The sequence below is a fragment of the Pteronotus mesoamericanus genome, unplaced genomic scaffold (genome assembly GCF_021234165.1).
Source record: "Pteronotus mesoamericanus isolate MK-2021 breed Mesoamerican mustached bat unplaced genomic scaffold, CSHL_Meso_final scaffold_85, whole genome shotgun sequence".
Taxonomy (NCBI): domain Eukaryota; kingdom Metazoa; phylum Chordata; class Mammalia; order Chiroptera; family Mormoopidae; genus Pteronotus; species Pteronotus mesoamericanus.
The window spans coordinates 72,162,214-72,189,004 of NW_026555329.1; the positions used below are offsets into that span (position 1 = coordinate 72,162,214).

Genomic DNA, 26,791 nt, shown 5'->3' on the forward strand with positions numbered 1-26,791 from the left:
GTTGTTCAGCATTAATTTAGTCATGTGAGTTTAATACAAAAGTTTTTTTTTATTTTCTATTCCTATTAAATAAGCAATGTAAGTAGAACAAAAAGAATATAAAAGAGTTAAAGCACATAGCTTAAGAGAGCTTCTAATCTACAGTTGATCCTTCAACAACACGGACTTGAACTGTGTGAGTCCATCAAAAAATATGCAAAAGGCATGCACATCTTTTAAATGAATATATTGGAAACATTTTTGAAACATTTTCTTACTACCATGAGACAATTGTATCACTTATACTAGGCTACCATAAAACAATTAAATTGCTGCTTATTTGTTATCAATGCATGAATCATTATACAAATTTATTTTTCAATTTATGCTTCCAGTTTTGATGTCTAGCATTAGCAATACATACATCTACAGTGTTTTGTATCATATAAGATAATGTTAATGTAAGTACTGGCAGAAAACGTAAACTTACAGTTCAATAAATATATATAGTACTGTAAATGTATTTTTCCTTATGATTTTATTAATACGATTTTCTTTTCCAGAGCTTACTTTATTTTAAAAATACATTATATAATACATGATGAGGTCTGTCCTGAAAGTACGCAGGCATGTACTATGAAAAATAGAAACATACATTGAAAAAGATCCAAGATCCAAGAAACATTGTACATAGGACAATGATGCCTCAGTTCCCCTCAAAGTAGGCACCTTGGGACCTCGCACAGTTCTCCCAATTGCTGTCAGCTGGCCTGTTGTATTTTTCTTAACCTCATCAACGGTCTGAAATCTCTTCCCTTTCAAAGGTAATTTCAGTTTTGGGAAAAGTCAGAAGTCACAGGGCGCCAAATCTGGGCTACAGGGGGGCTGAGTCACCTGGGCGATTTGATGTTTTGCCAAAAAACTTGGCACGAGATGTGATGCATGAGCAGGTGTGTTGTCATGATGAAGCTGCCAGTCACTGGTTGCCCATAACTGCAGCCTCCTGAGTCATCTGAATGGTTTCCATAGAGGAATGTTCAAGCTTAACACAAAAATTGATGCAGATCTGTTTGTTGCTGTACTCACTCAGTCATTTTGAATGCAACGGCCACACAGTACACATGCTCACTCAAGGGCCTCTACCACCCCCACTGACTAGTACAGTGAAGTGTCATTGTTCACACACGCACATTCCAGTCCACTCTCCTTGGCTGCCAGGTTCCAGCAATGTCATGCAAATCGTTCTCAGCATATTAAGAATGGCTGGATTTTTTTCCGGACAGACCTCATACAACATATAAAATGTGTTAATTGACTGTTAACATTATCAGTAAGTCTTCCAGTCAACAGTGGGTGATTAACAGTTAAGTTTTGGGGGATTCAACAGTTATACACATGGGGATTGGCACCCCAACCACTGTGTTGTTCAAGAATCAATGTAAATGTATATTATAATAAATATATAATCTATGTTATATATTAAATATATTTATATATAAATACATAGCCCATCCTTGGTTAATTTTCAAACTTGGACAGGCTTTTCCTTTTTACTTAAAACCTCTTCACAAGCTACTTCTAATCTGAAATGCAAAATAATATGAACTCAATGAAAAACGTCCTGAAAAATAACGCAGTTTTGAGGATCAAAAGCAAACACAGCAAGAGCTCAGTTGGGGTGTCTATCCCTTGGTGGACACATGTTCTCTTGGGCACATGTCATGAGCAGGCCTGCTATGCCACAAGCTTAGATGTACATTTAAGTAGATACTGCTAACTAGCTTTCCGATAAGATTATGTTTCCATGCATTTTGAGTATCAATTAATTTATAATTATATAAATTTTAAAAAAGGAGTGAAATACTAACTCTACCCTCAAATCTAAAAAAATTTACTTGGAAAAAAAGAAAAACATACATACTATCAGCTTTTTTCAATATGTCTCATCTCTGTGAATGAGGAAGAAACCTTACTAACATATTTGTGAAGTCAATATCCACTTTGGTTATTTGGTTGCCAGATATATTTGAATAATTTTTGCACTTGTATTAATTTGAACAGTAGAAACCTGATCATAAATACAAACAGAAAAGGAATACAAAAGGACAGATTGGGGGAAATAAAACAGAATAAAAACTGAAAAGTAAAGAATTTATTGAATATCTTCAATGTTAAAGCATTCAATTATGTCCTTAACATACAATTTTTTTTCCACTTAGTGGGAGAATAAGAAAACAAAGGAGAATGCAGCAAGAATTTACTAAAATTCCTTTTGGTCTATTACCTGACCAAATTCTGTTATTCAGCTGCAAGTTTTTTCTAGCAGTACTTAAACGATCCATTGAAGTTAATCTATGGATTTGAGCCACTATCTCATCTCCAGAACTTTCCCATTATATTTCCCTTGCCTTCTACTTCTCAGTCCAATATTTATCTGACAAAACTGTATCTCTCCATCCACTAAAGAAAATCCCATTTACTTCTTTTTATTCCAGTCTCAACTAGGCCTAATGACAAATAAAGATGTAAAACCCACTAGGTAAGAACTTATTCCTCCGAGTTTAACAGGACTGAAAATTGCCTAAATACTTTCCAACCTCTCGGAATCCGAAGGTATACACAGTACTGAGGAGCACGTTGCAGCCATACTCTCAGCCTCGCAGTAGAACAGCAGCAACTACCACAAACATAAGAGGTAAACAGCTGCCGAGGGCAGTCCCCTCGGCATTTCAGAATCAATCTAAGATCGCTGCACAGGCGCTAAAGGACTTACCCGAGTGAGCTTTTCAGGATAGGCCGTTCTATTATTATTAGCACGGCCACATTAAATTACTTTTGGAACAAGTAAAAAGCAATTTTTAAAATGCTTATAAGAAATAGTTATTTTTCATCACTCAGATTGGTCTAGGCATAACATCCCATGATTTGCGAGAATGAATCATTACTGATAGCGGTTTATTAGTGACAGACATTCACTTATCTGTTCAACCTAGTGTGTGTTTCTCTTGTGAAACCCCCCAATACTGCCTTTCTGGTAGCCAGTGACTAGAGAGGGAAACAGAGACAGCCCCTGAGCTCACTGCATCCTTTGCCATTTATTGCGCTCAGACCAGAATTTTCCTTCACTCCTCAGGAATGGCTTGAGGTTTTCTGTCTTTCCACACTCTACTCCGCCCTGCCATACTTTTTTCCATCTCCCTTCAAGCTGTATCCTCCTTACCACTCAAGTCCTCTTTCTACTTGCTGTCAGATAAAAAGACTGGACAGTCCAGGGTTGGGGAGGAGAAGGGAAGTGAGGGCGAACCCTCCGCTCCTCGCTTTCTTACCGCTGTGGACAACCCCTGACTCCCAGCCCCATTCCTGCAACAAAATGCCCAAGGCAGGAATCAGTGACCTGAACAACAAGCAAAGGAGAAAATCAGCAGTACTTAAACCTTGGCTGGTTTTGTTTTTTTCATGACTAACATGGTAGTCTTATAAGACTAAGCAACAAAGAAAACTAAAAACAAAACTATTCTGTATTACAAAATAAAACAAACAAAAGAGGATAACTAAAAATATAACAAAGTTTAATAGGACTGAAATAAATCACTGTAATCTCATCACACTGCGGTTCAAATGAGAAAAACCATACCATCATCTGAAAGATGCAGGAAAAAATAATAAAGTTCAGTGTCTTTTAGGATAGAAAGTTGTTGGAAAACTAGAAATATAAAGTGACTTTTTTTTAAATGATAGAAATCATCTGCCAAACACACATAGAAAGTATTATTCAGAGTAAAGAAAATTTAGAAACATTCCTTTCAAGAGACAAAGTTATTCACTAGCAGCAAAAGTTTTCAACATAATATTGGAGGTCTTGGACAACATAGTAAGTCAAGGAAATAAAACTGTAGTATGGGTTTTACTTATAATAATATGGTTTCCTGTATGTTTAAAAACATAGAAATAAAGCAATTGGAAGGAAACATCAAAATATTAACATTTAGTTATAAATCATGGGATGATGACAGATATTTTTATTTTTAGTTCTTATACTCCTGTTTATATTCTCAAACTAAGCAAACATTTAATGTTACTCTTTCTTAAAAGAAAAAACAAAAGATTGTATTATCTGGCATGTGTACAGCTTCAACCCTGGAATTTCTCCATGCAATTTTTCTCTTCGAATAACCTTTTGCTTTTCTAATTCATAAACACAAAAGAGCCTACATATTTTAAGTTCAATTAACAAAAAGAAAGCTGGCTATGTTTTCTTTAAAGTTTAAGAGACTGAAATCTTTGGATTTCAACTGCATAGAAAATGAGGCTCCCAATTCCTCAGTGTGAATAACGCTTTGAACTGTCTTGAAAAGTTTGAAATTATTTTGAAACAGACTCAACATGAAAGGACCTTCACAAGTATAATGGCAGAAAATTGTGGCAGAAAAAAATACAAATTACAATGTCTGAATATGGCCTGTGTAGAATCTAAAAAGGTAATCACATTACCAAGTACCCAATGAAGAATCATCTTAATTAGTAGGAATGCATATCAACCAGTAAAATGAATTGAAGACTTCTGCTTTGAAATTTTCAATTACAAGATGAAGAGTCTAAAAGAAACAATCTCTTTTTTTGCCATTCCAGTAATTCTATTTTAAATCTTTCTTAAAGTGCTACTCTGAATATTTAAAATATGCAAAATACACACATATACCTAAATAACCACCTTCTTTTGTTTGTATAATCATCTTATACAGACGTATGAGTTTTCAAGTAATTTACTTTCTTAGAAACATAATCAACATAATAGTTTCAAGAAATGTGAAATTAAAAGACTGAAAAATGAAATTATTTCATCTTGAATAAAAAAAAGAACAGTGTACTACTTTGGAGTCCTGAGGTAAAACTTTTATAAAAATATAGAAATAGATGCCAATATTATATAGAGAGCAGAGGATGTTCAGGACTCTACCATGTAAATTATTACACTTAACTCAGCTTTTCTTAGGTAGAAACTCCTTCTTTAATTTCCAGCCTGTTAACTTGGAAGCAACCTGGAGTCACTAGAATCTGAGATTCAATCAGACATTTGATCCTAACTAGTATGCATGTATTACATTATTCATATCATGTAAGGAGAAAAAACAATGGACATAGTTTGAAGGTTCCATTTTCTCTTCACCAACTCTCATCTACTATTTTTTTTCTTCCTTTCTTACTGATAATTGGATGAGAGAGAGGGGGATTTGAGAGACTCCCCCTCAAAACACTTTCCAGTAACCTGGAGGGATCTCCTGAGCTCCAAACATATATTTCAAATTCTCCCTTTCTCTGTCTCCTAGGGGTTTTACATTTCATTTACATAAAACAGAGCTCATTTTTTGGTAAAATTATCTTTTTTAAAATATTTTCTACCTTATTTAATATATTCAACATTTACCTAATGGCCTATGCTAGGCACCTGGATTTATTTATATTCCTTTTTCATCCTTCACAATAAAACATTGACATGCAGGTAACTACCTTCCTAAACCACCAGTCCGATCCTGTCTCACACCATCTCCCTCAACCTACCTATTAACAGTTTAAAAAACAAAACAAAATGGGCAGAGGACCTGAACAGACACTTCTCCCAAGAAGACATGCAAATGACCAACAGATATAGGAAAAGACGCTCAGCCTCACTAGCTATTAGGGAATGCAAATCAAAACTACAATGGGACACTACTCCACATCTGTTATCAACAAGACAAGTAACAAGTGTTGGAGAGGTTGTGCAGAAAAAGGAACCCTCACTCACTGCTGGTGGGCATGTAGACTGGTATGGCCACTATGGAAAACAGTATGGCAATTCCTCAAAAATTAAGAATACAGGTTCAATATCCAGCAACCCCTCTTCTGGGTGTCTAGCTCAAAAATTTGAAGATATTTATTTGCAAAGACTTATGCACATGTTCATTGCAGCATTATTCACGGCGGCCAAGACATGGACAACCAGTGTTCTTTGATAGATGAGTGGATGAAGATGACGTGGTCCATACACACAATGGAATACCACTCAGCCATAAGAAAAGATGATATACTGCCTTTTGTCACAACATGGATGGATTTTGAGAATATCATGACTGCTAAGGGAAAGAAGTCAGACAGAGAAAGTCAAGAACCGTATTATTTTACTCACCTGTGGGATATGAAACTGAAAGCAACAAATGAACAAACAAGACAAAAATTCATAGACAGAAGACCTCAGAGGGTAAAGGGGGTGGGGGTGCCAAAGGGTAGAGGGGGTCTAGTGTCTGGTGATGGAAGGAGACTTGACTCTGGGTGGTGAACACAATGCAATATACGATGGTGTATCGTAGAATTGTACTCTTGAAACGTAGAATATTATTAAACGAAGTCACCCTCATAAATTTAATTAAAAACTTTTATTTCCACCCTGTCTCCATTTCTAAGTCATTATTCACCACGTGATAGTCACCCCAAGTCACTATGAGCAGTTCTAGCACATCACACGTCCTAGGGAGCGACCATTGGCACTCTCTACTCAGAGACTCCCGCCTCCTCTGTGAAATCTTTGCTGATGTCCCAATTTTATAAACACATCCTCACATAGGCCTTTTTCCTAGAATTTATTACATCCGACTGTGGTTTCTTGTTTACTTCTTTGTCTACTCCCATGACGCCGAAGTGTGGACATCCTGAGAACTGTGAGCTTTCCTTTTGGTTCATTTCATAACCATTTTACCTAGAAGAGTGTTATTTATGGATTCAATAAAGTATGCGTGGGTTCAACAAATCTTTAATAAATACTCATGACTGATATTAATGAGTGAAGCAGTGAAACATTTTAAATAATAAGTATTATCTTGAATTCCCCAAATTCCTATTAATCAGAGACCATCAACATTGTCCCTATTTTGCCTTCACTGTATGATGTTTAATGATCCAGCCTCAAAAGTTACATAGCATCATTTCCACTGTATTCACGGGGAGGGTACATGGACCCGAGCTCTCGATGGGAGAAGTGCCCCAAATTCAAGGCCATTCCAAATCCACAGTAACTGTCAGAGGATGCTAGTGAACTAACTTCTTATATTTAAAATGCATCAATAAAGAAAAAGATCACCTATTCTGCTTTTCTGACACAAACTGTATAAAGAAGTAATCAAAGAATAGGTGAAGAGAATGTTCCCTTTATAGAAATATTCCAGGCAATAAATGAGGAAGGGTAAAACTAGGATATCACTACCTTTCAGCCCCCAATGAATCCTGTATCCAGACACTGATCATCAAAGACAATTTAGAAAAAGAGAGAGAGAGAGAGAGAGACAACCAGACATTACCTATCTTATTTTGGAAGAAGAAAACACTACCTACAAAATAGATTTGGAGGAAAAATTGTCTGATTCACCTAAATCCAACTATTAACATGGAAGCAGGGAAGAGAGAACATGTTAATTGATACCTCAGGGATGTTATCAGCACAATTCAGACTCAGGGAAACTTGACAAGGTAGTCTAGTTTCTTCACCAAATAAATGGGGAAAAAGAGATGGGTGGGGACTTATAGAGGCTTGAGAGTCACCTCAACCAATCACAACCAATGAATTTTATTTGGATCCTGATTCAAACAAACAGAGCACAAGAAAACAAAAAGCATTCGCCAGACAATTGGAAATTTGAGCACTGAGTCAATATTTAGTGATATTCAGATGCTATTGTTTTAATTTTTTAGAGAAGATGATTGTGTTCATCCAAGAAAGTCTTATGTTTTTAAAACACATTTTAAAATCTTAACAGATAAAATGATATAATGTCTGACATTTTCTGCAGAATAATATAAGAGAGGAGGTCATAGGTGTGGACAGAAATCAGACTGCCCATGAGCTGGTAACTATAGAAGCTAAGTGATGATACATGAGGGTTCAATATATTATTTCATCTCTGTTTACATTGAACTTTCCCCATAACAACTATTTCATAAGTACACTTTACTAAAACTCCAGTGACCTTGCAATTAAGTCAAAACCCCTAGGTAAATTCCCCAATGCACTGCATGACCTGGCCCAGGCCGGCCTCCTCGGCATCATCGATCACCCTCCTTTTTCACCTACGTTTACACTCTATGAAACTAATTAGAGTTAGGTCTCACAGAGGACGACGATCTCTCATCCTTCCAAATGTACATAAATTTCCCCTTTTCCAGAATGCCAAGTCCCATTCTTCTTCTCCTGGCAAAATTCATTCATTCTGTCACGCTACTCATTGCTGACCTCAGGAATCTGGCTCTCCACTGTGCACCAGGGAAGGAGACCTCGGAGTGATGGATAGCTACCAGGTGCCTCTTCCAGCCGGCACGCTACCTTTCTGGGCCCTGCTTTTGTCCCTGGGAGGCTGACCCATTTACACTGTATCTGTGGTTCTCTTGTCCTCTAGCTTCCAGTTAGACTTCTGCAGAGGGAAGCCCCAGCAGAAGGGCCAGAGGACAAGGAGAGTGAGTCACTGTATGTCGGTCCCCAGCGTCCCCCCTGCCAGGGTGGCACAGGCTGGCTGCTTCCACTTAGCAAATGTTACTCCAGTCAGGGGATCCTTGCCAAATGGTTCTCTTTCTGGTACAGATGACTGCTTATTGGCCTTTGCACCTTCAGCTCAGCCAGCCAGCACCAACCATTGTTCCTTCTCATAAACCGAGTGCACACTCTGTAGAATCCCTCCATTAAACTCTCCTCTCATTACCCAATTTTAGTCTGCCTTCCATCTCCTGTGCAGATGCTAATTAAACAATTGTAAGCAAAAACAACCCAAACCCAAATCACTATAAAAAAGGGCTGGACACAGATATGGACTGAAAAGTTATAGAAGATGGAGAATAAAAAAATATTTGAGAGAGAGAGAGCATGTGCAATGGCCCTGTGGTGCACAAGCAGCAAGGGGTGTTCAAAGCCACACTTGGCTTGGAGACTACTTGAGGAAGAAAGCAAAGTGGGCAATGGGAAAGGCTGCAGAGTCCAAGAGAAATTAAGTAAAGGTTTAGATTTTGATCCCAAGAGCAATGGGGAAGTGCCCAATATTCTCCCTGCCCTCCCAAACCTGGGTAAGCAATAACGTTCTCTTAGATATGTATTCCCTGACAGCTTTCTACTACACAGTTGGGACCAGGAAGCTCTGGACATGGTACACATTCAATATATGTTCACTGAACCAGTGAATGAATCAATGAGTAAAACACACATGGCCAGGTTTGGGGCATTTTTGGTCACCTCCAAGAATTCATCTTTGCACATGAACTTCTTGAACTTATTCCTGTTTGCTCTTGGCTGAGTCTTCTCCTATAATTAACATAAAGATCTTTGGAGAGAATGAGCTGTGCATGAGCTGCAATGCTTAAAATTAGATCAATCCCAGACCAATCATTTACACTTAACCATTTCATTCTAAAGATGGCAGACCTAACAAGCAGCATCACTGTCTCAGGTGAGGGACATTGTTGCCATAGTCACGATAGGTAATTCTGTTAAATCTCAGCATCTTGAGGTGATTGGAATCCATGAGATGAGTAAAAAAAGAGGGCTTTCTGGGTTGTTTAGAACAAGAAATACAACCTTCTTGCTTTCAGGCATAAGGTATAGCACAAACCAAGTGCTAACCAACAGTTGCAAGCAGAAGTTTTATTTTAATTTGCTTTATAAACTAATACTGTGGTCTGGTTTATGCAAGATATAATGATAGGCATAACTTTGCTTTAGCTTTTTGTTATAATAAGCATAATTTTAATTGGTTTCCTCATCATTCAATAAGTTGAACTAAATGTAAAACCTGCTTGAAATTATACTTACACTATATACATTTATTTTTTATGCAAGCAAACAAAATGAAAATACGAGGTGATATCAATACTGTGAAAAGCAAATATTCATTAATGCCACAAAAATGATGCTGTTCTATATTCAGGAATTTTGTGATAATGGAGATACCTTTCTTAGGCTTAAAATGACAAGTTGAAGATAAATGCAAATGACCACTTTCCTGTTCACCTAAAAACATCAAATGGCAAGGTTTTGGCATCATACCAGTATGTCTGTGGCATGTGCTTATTAACACAAACACTTTGCATTTAATTTTGGTAGAAAATTAATCAGGAAAATTAACAAATAATATTATTTTTGAAGCTCACATAAATGTGCATCAATTTTCTTAGTGACAGAAAGAATTCATTTCTGTTTTGTTTTCTGCAAGAAACTCCATATTGCATTGTTTATAAATGGATAAGGCAGGAGAGAAACTTACACCAAAGTCATGTGAAATGGAGAAACTCTAACTGTGGTTAAAATACATTTTATTGCAATAAAAGAGTTGCATCGCTCACCAAAGAGGCCATGGTGAATCCAATGACTTCAATATAACCGTCATCATGGCGCTGAGGTTCAAAATCATGGTGGTCCCCTGGGTTCCCCCAGGGCATTGTGCCAGCACAATATCTACGAGATACAAGTAAGGACAGAATTACATCTCTTCAGCTCTCCTCATGATTATCACAGAGATTAAGTTATAGTTAGATCCAAGATTTATTTGTGGTAAGAACTGTTTTCTGTTTCTGGTGCACACCTTCCAAAGGAAAAGGAAATAGACTCATCACTGTCTCCAAAATATCATCGTATACCAATCTGTGGAAACAAGCCATGATTTTACAGCAAAAGCATTCCATGGTGCCCAAGTTTCTCTTAATTCATTATTTATCAACATGTCACTCTGTGGTTCATGTACATCTGCTTCCCACAACGTGCCATGTGTTATCAATGGTTGGTTTCAGAATTTGATCCTGGAGGGAGACATAGGCATGCCAGCCAGCATTAAAAGGAAAGAGGGCTGAGGTGCGCAAATGGTGAATGTTATATACGTAACCAGGAGAATGAGCACCCACGGCACAAGGAAAAGATAACTGAAGGAGGAAGAAAGAGTGAAGAAGGGATTTAAAAAGATACAATGTTGGAAAGGAAAAGGGAAATAAAGAAAATTGGAAAAGTAAAGGAATGGGAATCCAGAGGGGGGAAGGGACAGGAGCAAGATGAAAAAGAGATATGTAAAGAAAAGAGGAAGAAAATTAAGCAAAGTTAATGTTTCCTGAGACTCTAGGTCTTCTGCTTAAACAACTAAGATGAAAATACTTCAGGAGTGGGATTGTAAGTAACTATACTGAGCACTGCCAAAAGTAATCAGGAGGCTCTAAAATGGTTTCCCAGCCACAGATTTACATACAATTCTCGTTTTCATTAAGTTCAGTCTAAATAGAACTCATTGGCAGAGTTTGTGTCTGAGTTGCCTGGTTTGCAAATAACAGAGGGTCAGAGATCCATCCCTTCCAAAGTCTTGGCTTGGGAGCCTAGACTCTGATTTTATGCCACTGGGAGAATGTGCTTATTTTGAGACCAAGTTAATCTTAAATACCCCTTTTTCCTGAGGTATATAATAACACCAAGAGAGCTGACATCTTAGCTAGAAAATCCTACTCTAATTGATCCTATTTCTTCAAGGCAATCATCTGGCAATGATTTTGAATGACTTCCACACTAAAATCAGGCCGCATGGTTTCCTAACAGCTTTTGGGAAACTGAGAACAGAAATTTATTCAAGACTATCATTCTTAGGGGGTGGGGGATCAGTAATTTGAGAATCAAATTAAAATGTTCCAGTCCAGAGGGATGCCTGGGGTTCTTAAGGATGGATAAGTATAGACCATTCATGCTATACCATGTAAAAAAAAAATTCCAAATAACAAAAAGCACCTACCACAGCGAATACTAAAAAAACAGAGCAAGGGAACAAAATTATTGGACCTGGAAGGTTTTTACTAACCCATTGAGATGAAGGATTTTCCTTGTTTGTACCTGGAATTTTCTATAACGAAAACAGATAACCTCAAGTCAAACAGAGTTCCCAGCAAACCAAGGAAACAATATGAATGAAGCTTACCTGGGTATATTTAAAAATACTATACACTGGAACTTCAGTTCCTGAATCTTTGGGGTGAGATCTGTTCCATCACACTGAAACAATCAAATCAGAAAAAGCAAGGGTTTGGAAGTAAGCACAAGTCTAAACAAGTGATCGAAGATAAACTGAAAATGGCATGTACCGTGGTCTTCCCCCGGCCCCCGCTCTGCTTAGGTTAATGCCCTTTACTACCGTGACTGCAAATGCATTCTGTCATAGCTTCATCAGACCCAGGAGCCGGCATCATTCTTAGCCTTAGATTATTATTAGATATTTAGGCTTGTAGGGCCAACATTAAAAGATTTAGAAGTGCTTAAAATACTCAAAAGAATGGTGCCTCAGCAAGTCGGGACAGCGACCTCTGCCTCAGCTATCTGATTCAACAACAGTCGTGAATATAATGATTTACTTTGTTTGGTTTTTGAGATTAATTTTATGTTTTGAAAATGTTAAACATGTTGAAAATTGTTTAGAAGGAATACACACTGCAAGCTTTTCAAAATCTATTCTAAATTAGCGTTAACCTCTGTTAGCAATTTGCTCTTACAAAGTTAACCTCTCACAGACTTTGACTGGTCTTCTGAGATCACCTGCTTTCCTGGAGTCTGGACTTGACCCTGGGTCTCAAGAGCCTCAGGCCGGCTTGGCCTCAAATCTTTCTTTGTGGCTCCCCTCATCGGTAGTGCTTTCCTCAAGAGCATCCTCTGACTATATCACTTAGCATAACAGTGGAACAAGCCAGTCAGTGAAAGACAAATGCCATATGATCTCCCCTGTAAGAGGAATCTAATGAACAAAAATAGAACCACAGGCATGGAAACACGGAGCAGACTGAAGGTGACCAGAGGAAAAGGGGGAGGGAGATAATGGAGGAGAGAAGGGGAAAGGACTAGACAAAGAACGTGTATGAATGACCCACAGACATAGACAACAGTGTGTGAACTGACTGCAGGAGCAGGGGGTGGGGTGGGCAGAGAAGGGCAATGGGAGAAAAATTGGGACAGCAGTAATAGAATAACAATGAAAAATGATTTAATAAAAAAAAGAGTATCCTCTGACTAATCAAAGGAAAAGCTTCGTTTCCTTTTCTCATTTAGCACCGGTGACAAAAGTCAAAAGAGGAAAACCCTAGTCAAGATTATCGACTTCTCAGTGTCAAAGGGCTGAAGCCTGCTTTTATGTTTGCTCCCTACACACCCTCACCACAGAATTCCCCCATTATGTTCTCCTGTGGAGAGAGCAGTAAAACATGTCAAGCTCTGTGCAAATTTTTGAAGATTTTTTCAGGAAGAATTTCAACCTAAGAACAAAGATTCTACTGGCGGTCAAGGGTGTCTGCTTTTCCCAGCCGATCTTACTACAGCTAAATTTTCATTAGCATTCACAAAAGCTGTTTCCAGGAAATCTTACCGTCCTAAATAAGGTATTTTAAAATGTTATTTAGATAGGAATCATATTCTAGATGTTGACTGAGGTATTTTTACAATATTCTTGGATACTAAGCAAACATGAAGTCTCCCAGTTTAAGGACTGGAAATGAAGTGATAGATGACTATGCCAATGAAGAAAAAATTGTAGACATCTTAACTATCTCAACATTGAGTGTTGTAAGTAGCTAAAACTTAAAAAAAAAGTGATACATTAAGAGCATGTAAAGCAGTATTGTTGCCTTCTAGGAAAAAAAATGTAATTAACATTATTGTATTTAAAACAAATAATTTTTTAAAATTTTCAACTTTTTTCTTCTGGGAAACATATCAGCGATTCTGGGAAGTCAGCTTCTTTGAGGATTGAATGCCTTACAATGCACTGTGCTTTACAGTTTTATTACATTTTATTGCATTTAAACTTTACAACTCTTTAGAGCTGCAGTTTTTTACTTTTTCTGTACTTCATATAGAAGGAAAATATCTACTTGCAAAACATGTTACTGTGTACAACTTCACATACTGATGTCAACACAATAAGAAGAAAACACATAAGTAGAGCAAAAAATGCTGTACATAGGTTTGTGTTCCTGTCCCCTGTTTTTCAGGTGTAGTACTTATACCAATGTTTTACATTTATAAGAGAGAGATCATTATCTATTTCCTCAGAAACACTGACTTCAGCCTCGGCAAAGGTAAGATGCTCTGTTGTAATATGTACATCTAATTGCTTTAGCTAACTTTCTAGCCTTCCTATCTCATACTCAAGAAAACATGCAGTGATGTCATTATAGAAATATCCTTGTGTTCCTCTATGTCACAACAACATGGCCAATAACTGTCATTTCAAAAACATGTCTTGCTATGCCTGTTTTAAGTGAAAAAAGAACTTTTCTGGAAGGTTCAATGATTCCCTCAAAGTCATATATGTCATACAGGTAGGCCGAGGACTGAACCCCAAATATCTAGACTTGCGTTCTGATGGTTTTTCTCCTTGTAACAAAGGATATGAATACATAAAGCCATCCACCTGAAGTCTTACACATGCCTACTGATGTTAAATCTTTCTTAGTTATTTGGCTGCCATTTTGGCCTCTCTGTGAGCTTCTTTTAATCCGAGGTAGACTGCCGTCCATGTATGAGACATTTATCATGAAGGGGACTGCCAGACCTGGGATAGACACTCTCTACATTGGGACGTATACAGAGTTTAATTTCAATGCCGCTGACCTGAACCGAGGCCATCGTTCAATATGGCCACAGCCCACCACTCGGTGGCTCTCTGGGCAGGTGCTGCGGCTATTCCTCTAAATATGAGAAATCATGGAAAGAACAGAAAAGTTTGTTTCTGGCTGGCTTGGAGGCAGCTGAAGAAACAGGGGACGCTTGGGGTCAAGTTGCTACTCCTTAAATTTGATAACTATAATTGTATCAAAAGAATAAAAGAAGAATCTGCTCAGAGGTCAATGGGCCACGTGTCTTTCTTGTATCTAGCTTTAAGAAGGCGATCTTTTAGTTCTCAAGAGTCACTACTACTACAAGACACTTGCCTTTCACTGCTATTGCACAAGAACTGACACATCGGACAGTAGCGCCAGGGGTTGTAGCACTAGTGGCAAAGGCCTCTGTCTCCTGTCTCAACTGATTGCAAAGGTTCCTGTCTCACACATGTTTTATTGGTGATTACCTAACTTACCAGTCTGCATCCCCTCATGCTCCTGTGCATTCCTCTGTGTATCCATTAGTTTAGCTTGCATATTTTTCTGTATTCTCACAGATACCTTTTATTCTGTCTCCTTTTGTCACATATTCTATTTTTTCTATCCTCACCTGAAGATATTTTTTCATTGCTTTTAGAGAAAGAGACAGAGGGAGAGGGAGTGAGGGAAGGGGGAAGAGAGAGAGAGAAGTGAGAGAGAAACAGATTGGTTGCCTTCTGTACATGCCCCGACTGGGGATGAAACTCACAACCTAGGTATGTGCCCTGACTGGGAATTGAACCCGCACACTTTGGTGTACGAGGCAATGCTTCCACCAACTGGGCCACACCAGCCAGGGCCATAGTCTATTCTTTACCTAAGTCAGAATAAAATCAAGCTTTGTTACATTTCCGTAACTTCCTCTCCAACTACTATTTTTCTCTCTTTTTTTTTTCTTATACAAGCATCTACAAAATCATGTTCATTCCTTCTTTTAACTTGGTTAATATAAGAAAACATCTTCTGTCTTTCCTAATAACTATGTTATTTTTAAATATGTCTCCTTAAAAAGATAACTTCCCCTCTCCCTTGCCTCGGAGCAGTGTGTGTTCGAAAGCTGGGTCAGCAACCCATGAAGAAACAGCATTTAGAAACAAAAAAATCCATTCATGGTTCTTCAGTGAGAAGAACCATGGTTAGAGAGTGAGTCATCCAAAATAATAAAATCAAAGCACTTTTCTAAAAAGGAAACGCCTCCAACAATCCTGGGATAAAGACATTTGTTTGGTGAGCATCTCCTTCTACTTCAAGACCCAGCTCGGCACGATTTTTTTATGGCAGTTTCTCTTGACCCCACCACGGTCAGCCTTCATTTTCCCCTTTGCACCACCACCACGTTATATACATATTGGAATGACAGTATTTATGATATTGTTCTCTAGACTGATCTATGAGTTTAATCAGGCACAAGGCTAGTCATCTTATTTACCTTCTTCCCTGGCAATTAACACAGTGCCCCGACACATAGTGAAATGCTCATAAATAAATATTGGTTGAATGAATGACACCAACTAAATGATGTCTGAAGTTCTACGCAGTCCATTGATTAATCTAAGTCTGCAAACTGGTATTTGGGGTTCATTTTTCGTGGCATACATATTTATATTCAAATGAAATGAGTCAACGCATTCCATACTTACAACAACTTTAACATGTTTGGATAGATCTCTAGAGCTTCTCTGTAGGAAGTCAGAAAAAGCTGCCTAAACCACAAGGAAATAAAGGGAAAAAATCTTAATTACATGGTTATGCCAAATCCTTGTTTTGTATTATATAGTTCCTAATGATGCTAAATTATACAGAAATATAATATGCTGAATCCAAACTAAAGTAGTACAGTGGATGCCAAGTTGAAATCTTTTTGTTTTCGAGATATAACCCATAATAAAATGTAAGATCACAGTAGGAGAGTAAAAAAGCAGATAATTCCAAGGGTCAGCTTGAAAATATATTTCGACCACCTTTCCTGACCTCCCTACTCTACATTAGGTGCTGCCCCTGAGAACGTCTTGCCCCCACTCTTTTATCTCCACTTCCTCCATCCAGTGGTATAAATGTAAACCACACTTATTTTTATATCAGTATTTTGGAGGTATTTTTTTTTCTTTCTGGCCATTCACCCTCCAGGATGTCCTTCAGCAGGAGAAAAAAAAAGACGTGGCTCCCTTTAATTTCATATCCGCTTCCATGAAAAACCTCCCATGTTCTGCCAATTTCTCCTCCAAACACCGATGCATATGTACCCCTGTGAAAACTACGTTCTTACCCAAGACTTCCCATGCACTGTTCAGTCTACCCAGTTTCCCCACTCCCTCAGCTGGCTCTGATATTTGCTTTTCCCATCATGTGGTGGAGATCATCTCCTCGGTACAAGATGGAGCATCAGGGCTCTTAGGTTCAAAGATGAGGGACACCAGCTCTTTCTGCCAACTAATTTATGACATACGTCCTTACTTCCTAAACCAAGATGTTCAATATTAACCATATATAGACCTACATGTAAACATCTGCTATGTATATGAAATTACTTTTAGTATAATTAGCATCTATATTACCAACAGTGAATTAGCATTAAATAATATGTAATAATCATAAAGTGAAATACATACTTACCCCTGCATAGAACATTTTATTTCGAAAACGGCTGTTGAATTTCTCTGGATTTGCTTCTGTGGAAGGGAAAGGGTGGTTTTGTTACCAAGACTGCATTAAAGGTAGTGACTTAGACTGGCATCCCTGCTCCCTCTCCCAACACAGATCCAGTGAGAAGCTTCACTACCATCCTCCCCTTAGCTACGGGCTGTGGTCATCATTGTCCAGTGCCACAACAGGTAGCCACAAACAGCAGCATCCGCATCAACTGGGAGAATGTTAAAAATGCAACTGATCAGGATCGACTCCAGATCCATGAAATTAAAACATTTGGGGTGTGGGGTCTGGGGATCTGTGGTTTAGCAAGCTCTTCAGGTGATTCCCATGCACAGTCAAGGTTGAAACACTCTGGACTCTAATCAGAACACAGCGTTGGCAGGGTTATGGGATGGGGGTGGGAGGGGGATGGGGGAGAGGGAGAAGGGGGAGGGGTGATCATCTGCTTTGACCTCCATAGGTCATGGCTTCCCTCAACTATGCACGCAGCTTCCAAATGTAATTAAATATGGGAAATTCAGATAAAATGTAATGGAGAATTGGCTCTCACATTTTGCAAAAACTCCTAACTACCATCTATTCTCTTCTTTGTGGCAGGCCTTGAAAAATAACTTGACTTAGTGGAGATAGAGAAATATAAATACATATAGGCAGATCGCCTGCTGAACGGACACATGCCATCTGAGAGCAAAGGCTCTGGCTGAAAAGCGGTTTAATTTTGAGCTTGCTCTTCTATGTTATATATGTTGAGGGCCACAGAAAGATTAAACAAGAATCTGCATCAGGGAATTTTCATACGAATGCAAGGGATTTATAAAATGTTTAAATGAAATATTTTCTTACGTTCTTTCTAATAAAATTCTAAGACATTCCAAAGGAACCCACTGCCCATGTTTTTGCCCTCCACTCCTTTATTCAGTATGCTTATTAATCCTGTCTTAGAGTTAGGTCTTTCTCCAAGTCCTTTCTCATTAGGTTGGCTGGCTAGCTGAAACTCCAAGTCCTAACCCTATTTTTGAATGGCAAACCCCAAAAGTTGCTGTCTAGTTGAAGAAACATAGCAAAGAGTTCACTCACTAAGACTGGGTTGAATAAAAGCTACAAAATCTCAGGAAATAATTCTGGACAATTATTATGAGATGATTTTCATGATTATGACAATGTAATATTAGCATAAGACAGAAAGTGTGTTGAAATTTGCGAACAAAAAACCCAGTAGTATTTTATTTACTTACTTACTTACTTACTTTTAAAGAGAGGGGAAAGGAAGGAGAAAAAGAGGGAGAGAAACACCAATATGTAGTTGCCTCTTTCTCACCCTCTACTGGGGATCTGGCCCACAACCTAGGCATGTGCCCTCACTGGGAGTTGAACCAGTAACCCTTTGGTTCACAGGCCAGCGCTCAATCCACTGAGCCACACCAGCCAGGGAAAAAGATACTATTTGTATAGATTTGTTTTTGACAGTTACCTCCACCTATTCAAAGTTCCTACATTTCAAACCTCCCTTAATCATTCACTCTCTTCTACCAAACAAAGTACTGAAACCCTAGAAGCCAAATAATACTAAAGGTAAAAGGTTAATGTATAGGTAAAGTAAACAAAAAGAAGATGAAAGTGATACTAAGTGCTCTATCTCCTTGACCCCCACTGTTGGCCCTAGAGTTGACCATTTGCATGGTCTGGACCTTCTTTAGGATAAATTTGGCTGCTGAATGACAAGTCATTTTTAACCTTTTTTGATTTAGATTTGGTGGGGTATCATTTTCAGTTGTATTAACTCTCACTTTATGCAATCCGAGGCAAAATGAGAATTTTTGTTGCTACACGATTTATCATAGGTGCATAGGTCCTAATTTTAAACACAACCTGATCCAGCTATGGAGCAAGTTTTAATGAGAAATGGAAAATGACACCCACAGTTCTGGCCCAGTACTTTTTCAGGGCACTGATGTCCAAAGCTATTAAATGAATCATATACCAGCTATTAACATTCACTTTTTTTATAATGTATGGTTTGGAAAATAACCACATCTTCATGAGGTTTTCCTATGAGCCTTGAAGAACCGAAAAGCTTTCTTTCATTTAAAGGAAAGGTTTTTATTTTCTCTCAAGAGATGGAAAATGTTCCGTGAGACCCAAAAAGACTACAATTAAGAAATAAATTGAGTTTGTGGTGACTTCATTCACACAGTTGGTGAAAACAGTCATCTCAGATGTAATTTAACTGGATAAAGGTTAATTAAATAAGTAATTCTCAAAAATAGAGATCTATCAAGACACTCACATTCAGGGAGGTATCAGAAAGATATAAAATAACAAGGTTGTCGAGCTGGCCTTGAGGTTAGGAAGAAGTGTGAGGTAAATTCTATTATTCTCTCTGCTCCATCTTATACATTATACTATTGGCTCCCAGACTGAGCCAGCCATGGCAATTGGACGCCTTCCCACTTTATATCTACCTCATTCCAAGCACACATCAGACTTAGCACGAGGCTGGCTGGAGCTGAGGGAGATGTCTGCTAGTGTGACAGGGGGTCGGCCCCTGCAGAAGCCAGGCCATCAGACAGCAAGGAAAAGCCTAGAAGCAGCAGAACTGCACCATCTGGGCATTAAAAGGAAGGGGCTGAGTGGCTGAATCTGTCTACTTGTGCGTGTAAGTATTGACATGACCTGCAGAAGAGCCAAAGAATGTGACTCCCAACTGTATTAAGAAAAGGGGGCATACAGAATGGGCAAAGGGCCAGTAAGAAAGTGTAAGAGCTCTTGTTCCTTAAGGAAGTTGTGTCTGTTAACTGTTATGGAGTAAACCATGAAAGGCCACTCTCAAGAAAGGCCAATAATCTTCAAAGTACTCTGAGACCCCAATAGTGGAGGTATCCATGGCTTATGGCTGCAGGTCCTCAATTTCTCAGCCTCTTCTTCCACAAGAGGAAGTGACAGAGAGAGAGCCAAATTCACACTGTGTGTGTCTATGCCATTAACCTAGTTACCCTCTGACGGGACAGCAACATTAACTGTATTAATTTTCTATTCCTCCAGATTTAGCAGCTTAACATATTGACTGATCTTCCTACACTTCTCTAGGCCAAAAGTCTGGGGTGGTCTCTTCTGTGTCCTCTGCTTAGGGTCTTACCAGGCTAAAACCAAGATGTTAGCCTATGGAGCTTTTACTGAGTAGCTCTGGGGAGGATTTACTGAGAGGATCATGGAGGTTATTGACAAAGTCCATTCCCTTCAAGCTGTAGGAATGAGGTTCTTTCTCCTTGCTGGCTGCTGGCTAGAGTCCATTCTTAACTTCCAGTGGCCTCTTGCACATATCGGCGTGTGATGACCCCTCCATTGGCAAAGCCAGCAATGGTACACCGAGTCCCTCTCACATTCCGGATCTACCCGACTTCCCCTTCTGCCACAGCGCTCTGACTTCCTGTTCCACCTTCCACCTTTGTTTTTAAGGGCTCACGCTATTACACTGGGCCCACTTAGATGATCCACAATTATCTTTCTGAAGGTCAGCTAATGATTAACCTTAATAACATCAACAGAGTCTTTTTTTGCCATGTAAAATAACACCACCAAGGAACAGGACCCAAATGGCAACAGCCGTGGAGGTCAAAATTCTACCTACCCTCATCTGCGCCCTGCCCCCATGATGCACATCCTTCCCATATGAAAAGTACATTCACTCTCTTCAAGGCCCCCAAAGGTCTCATCCCATTATGTCATCAACTCGAAAAGCAGAAATCTCATCTAAATCTCATTAGCTCCAACTTCCCAAATCCCATCATCTAAATCATCTAAATGATTTGGCTCTGGAGGTAATTCATTTATAATGACTATGAGGCTCTGGGTATAATCCTTTCCATTGATTTAACATATTAATCCCATCCTTATGCACAACACAATAATATGTGTGCCATCAAAATGGGATCCTGAACCTTGCTTTGTCTATAATTGGTCCTGCATATTAGGGACTTGTTCATAAAAATAAGTTCAACACTCTATTTATAAAAGTCAATAAGCAATTTGAATCCTAAGTAACTCACACATCTTCTATAGACTTACCCAGTCTTAAGACTTTAGTTACGTATACCATAATGCCTACAATCACATTGTCATTTCAATTTCAATTGTAAATATTAAAAAAAAAAATTTTCTTTCAACATCATTGCCCATTCAGGACAGATTTTATTTATTTATTTATTTGTTTTCCACCAACCTTATCTTCATCTTTCTAACACCATCACAGAAAAATCCTTCATTACGTAATAACTGGTCATCCAACCCACGGTCATAACACGCTCATCGTCCCTCTGTACTTTCCTGCCTGAAATACCCTCACCTGCTCACTCCTTGGCTACATCACACCCCTCCTCCTCTCCCTTTACCTACCCTTTCTGGAAATCTTCCGCGGACGCCTTTCCCCGGACAGCAGCCCCCTCCAACCTTCTGTATTATTTACTGCCTGCACAACTTGCTCTTACTCTATATGCCTTTCTAATGTTATTTACCTTTTAAATATGGGGCCTATCCCCGAATTAAAAGTCCATCCTTGTAACAAACACTTATGGGGACAGTCACTGGACTTGGCATGGGGACCACTATGCTATGTACCTGAAACTAACACAAAATAATATTGAATATAAATTGTAATTGAAAAAATTTAAAAGCAATGTGTTCGATTATTTTAGATTAGACTCAACAATACTGATTCGTTATAGAGAATACATGTGCGCATGTAATCAACTCACAATTATTCTAATGGAAGAATACCGTAATTCAGATAAATTAAGCAAAAGATAATTAAGAGTTTATTATATTCAAAAACAAGTTATAGTCTTTTGTAGCTGAAAAATAAACAAATAAGTAAACAGACAAACAAACAGACAAACAGGACATGTCTTTTGTCCTCATGGAGTTTAGAGTCGGGGAGACTGGTCTGAAAATGAAAAGTAAAATGTCATTTTGTAAATGCTGTAAAAAGACATGTGCATGAGGTGAGATGGGTGTTACCCATAAAGGGAATGATCAGAAAAGTATTCCAGAGGCAGGTGCACTTGAATCTTGAATGATGAGTAGGTACCATGCAGAGGTTCAGGATGGAAAAGAGGGTTACAGACACAGAATCTCAAACAGTTGAGAGTTTCTCAAGGACAAATTGGGCTTGAGCCTTCCCGTCTAGACAAGAGCCTGGAAGCGAGTCCTTTGCAGAGACAGTAACAATGGAGTTTAACGCGCCATTGCAAACAACACGCTGTTAAAGTAATCAGCCAGTTCTCCATATGAATCATGAAACATTCATAATCCTTTGAAACATGCAGATCTGCATGTCTCTGCCTACCCTGTGAAAACAGTAAATCCTAAATTAAATTTAAATACGGCCTCCTCTCGGGTCATACATAATTGTCTGCCCGTGACCTTGGAGTAGAATGGTCAGCTCCTCTGAATAATAATTTTGATGAGGAAGAAAAATGTAAGCCTCCAATCTCAGACTAAAAGTTTGATGTGTTTAATATCTTTCATGTCCAAAAAAAAAAAACAAAACCCCATGACAATCTAATTCATATAGCTGGCAGAGTGAGACTTAACTTTGCCACCAGATAACCATAATTATTGTTAACATCACTATGGATGAATAGATTGAAATATTTTCAGTGTATGTCCTCAAGCACTGTCATAATGCAATAATGATTAAAGTACTGGGCAAGACTCCAACTGACAATTAAATGGCCAATCCTATTACATCTCCAAATTCTGTTCAAATGGTTGCACTTTCTGATACCCAAGCAGCAACAATTCAACCATGCATGCTGTATAGCCACTTTGAGAAGAATGAGAAGGCATCTCTTTTTCCAATCAAATAAAGTTTACTGTCTTTCAATCAAATACATAAACACAAGTTATTCAAATGTTTGCACTCTATGCAAAGTCGGTCAAAATGTTAAGATTATATTATCTCTTTGTTTGATTTTCTACTGGTAATTCCAAAAACATTTATTTATATAGTAATGCCACCAATAAACTGTCTCAAAATAAATGTCACTTTATTTTTCCCTTCTAAAAGGAATATAATATATGTAACAATGCTAAAATCTGCATTTGTCCTATATCAATTTAATGGGCTTTCTTACATCTATGCCGAAAATTGTTTCTGCATTTAAATCTTTTAAAACTCTGCCTTAGTGGGACTTGTATCTATTCCCCATTTCATGTAGACTGGTTGGCATAATTCCCAATTTAAAGTACTGTGCCTTTTTTTGACTGATTCTTAATAGGTTATTCTATTCAAGCTCATTTTTACAATGGCTCTCATGAGGCTTTGAGTGAAACTCCAAGTATTTTATACAAACAATACAGGCTTTACCATGAAGTCTCAAACTGTGAGTGGTTATATGTGAGAACAGTTTGAAGTTTCAACTATGAGTTTTTTGGCTTGAGAACAGCCACTCGCTACCAACAAAAATAAGTGAATTCACCCCTTATTGAAAATGTGGCCTTACTATTTTTCTTTTCCTTCTGTGGCTGAGCTTGAGATTTCTTGACTATCCAGCTAAGTATATAGGAAAAATCCAAATCAACAAAAAACAGATTTAAAAAGAAAGAATATTAGCTTGAGAAATAACACTTTTACAATAAATAATGATTTTATTTAATGCAAAAAGACTAGATAAACAGATACTCAGAAGTTAACACCCTTGATCTAGGCATATCAATCAAATCTGGTTGCAGTATTTAGTGGATATTTATTTTGTACCATCTGTGTATCATCTTCATGAACGTTGTAGTTATTTCTCTTAGGTGACATTATTTCTCCCTTATCAGCACATCAATGGCCAGTTTTCCTCAAGGGGCCTGGCTTATCTGCAGGGCAAATGTCTGCAAATCCACCTCATATTGCATGAAAGCACTTACACTAAGTCTCAGCAATAAACTATTCAAAATGAATGCTTGGTATCTTTTAATTGATCATTTTATAATCACACAGATTTCAAACGATGTATACATACATATATACCACCATTTGCATATTCCTCTCTAAAATGACATAGTCCCATAGCTTAAAATAAAAGAAAAAAAAAATCACTCCCACAAGAATTCTAATCCTGGCCCTTCCACCTTGATGTCTTTCTCTGCTCCCCTCTCACTCTGAGGTACAGCAATGCCATCATAGTACAAGGGAACATATCAGGGTAACTTTCAGATTAATTAGACCAAATATTAAGTACCCTTGAACGAGCTCCTTGCTGGCCACTTACTCATTTAGGCCTCTTCTCATGCCGGAGTGTCTATTTGGGAGGTCCATGTGTTAGTGAATTATATTACTGTATAGGTATTGTTAAAAAATTAAAAATTTTATTAGAAAGCGCAGCTTGAGTGTCTCCTGAAGAAAATGAAGAAAAAAATGGGGTAAGAAATGGAGAAAGGAATCTCCATTTACTTCTCCGAATTAACTCTCCTCAAATATAGGAAGGGCAACAGAGTATAAATGCCAGCCCCAATTGGAGGACCTTCTCACTACCTAATATACAAGAATCACCTATCACAGGGAGGTGGGGAGGGTGGTGGTGTTTCGGATTTGGGCATTTGATATTTGTGGCTTGGTCATCAACCAACTTTTCTATATGTGATTTTCTGGCTAATTAAAGAGAAAGGCCAAACTACGGCCCTGCCTTTTCCAGCGTTGCTTTCAACAGGTACAGCATTTGACCCTTGAAGCCTCATGAATCCAGGAAGGCCAAGCCTACCAAAATTGCTGAATTCATGAAGAAAATTATAGGTTTGGACTTTGCTTACAGCATATAGTCTAACAGCCTTAAGTCTATAGCTCCACCTCTGAACTTTAGTGCATAGGAGTGTTACCAGAATTTTCTCTGCATTCTTACTAGAATATGAACATTTAAATTCTAGCTTTCACTTCCCTGTTTTTCAAATTCTATTAGTTAAAAACACTTATGTTCTTGCAGAATCTAGAGGAAAATAAGAAAAATAATCCCTCATTTGTGATTTTATCTCACATGTTCTTACTACCATACAGACTAGCAGTAGTTTGGTTACATATTAACATCTTCACAAAGGACCAAGTACCGATACAGTTAGAGATACGGGCATAGACAGAGGTGTATACCATATTTATATTAATAAGAAAAGAGCCTAAGAGAGAAAAAGAGAGATTAGGAGAACCCAAGAGAGACTGAGGCTTCAAAGCATAAGGCAAAATCCTCAACTTTCTCAGTTCTGAATCACATAAAGTTGTGATGAAATACTTATCCACTTCATTATTTCATCTTACTTCTCTTTGAAAAGTTGTTCTGCTCCCCGAATCCTGACTCCATCTCTCCTGGTGCTTGAAATTACCAGTCTACCTCATTCACCCCTCTATCTCATCCAGTGAGGATTTCTAGCACTTTCCAAACCTAATCCAAATACCATCATACCCTTTCCTTTCAACCCAAACCACACATAGCCTCCTGCAGTCCCACAATGCCTATTGTCTCTCTGACGCACCCAGGCAGGGTTTTTGTGTTTTGCTACCAGGTTTCAAGGACTCTGGTTATGAAGGGTTGCACCATAACCGATGGTTTGAGAAACTATGAGTATCCCGATGACTTTAGTGGAAGAATCTTTATTATTTCTTAGTAGCTCACGAACTTCAAACTTTCTAGTTAAATTTCAAGAGCAGCAGTCCTGAGACCTGGAGCACATATCTGGTCCCGTCTCTTCCCATCTTTGCAACGCAAGACAATGAGGTCTCAGGGTCCTATTTATGGTGAGTTCCTATCTTGTCTATCTGCCAGGATCATCATGGAGGGCACCATGTAACAACATGGCAGCACTCTGTCAACTTGTGATAGGAAACAGAAGGGAACATGCAAAACACCTGCTGGGAACTTCCTCCCTGGGAGATGGGAATGGAACGCTGTCCTCACCTCTGGATTCATGGAACTCCAGTGTGACATGGGCGTCAAATCCAAGGCTGAAGTAGTTATTGAAAACATTCAGAGGAAGCTGCAATGATGAGCAAAGGGAGAGGTAAAGTTGTGTGGAACCAGGCAGGAAAGAGAGAAATAAAAGTAAAGCCAGACACCCATCTCTGCGCCCGTCCCCTGGAGAAGGTCAGTCACAACTCCGGGTAGAGGGTGTTTACCAAGGAGGAACGGGGATGTCTGAATTAATTCATTAATCAAAGCTTAAGTCAAATAATACTCCCAAGAATTTTAAATAGTATAGGAAACAAGGGATACAAATACAAATTATTAAACAAGAACCATTCTTGTGGAAGTTGTAATAAGAGAACCTTATGAAGCTGAGGGATGCACGCTTGCAAGAGTTACAGAGAATGACTCACTGCTCAAACTTAGAAAGTAAATTCATTCATCAGGATCGTGTCTGACCTACTTAATCAGTGGATACATTGTTTTCAAGGATTATATTCAGCATATTAATATTGCAACTTAAATTGAACATTTAATTTGTTTGCCCTTCACCTATTTTTTTAAAA

At 38.3% G+C, this 26,791-nt stretch overlaps 1 protein-coding gene across 1 annotated transcript in view; it reads right to left on the bottom strand.

Annotated features, from left to right (window-relative positions):
* DGKI (diacylglycerol kinase iota) overlaps positions 1–26,791 on the bottom strand; it is a 379,645-nt gene that overhangs the window by 131,013 nt on the left and 221,841 nt on the right. Inside the window, 5 exon segments of the mRNA XM_054564265.1 lie at positions 10,333–10,444; positions 11,937–12,010; positions 16,284–16,346; positions 17,257–17,312; positions 26,220–26,298. Coding sequence (XP_054420240.1) covers positions 10,333–10,444; positions 11,937–12,010; positions 16,284–16,346; positions 17,257–17,312; positions 26,220–26,298 — 384 coding nt within the window.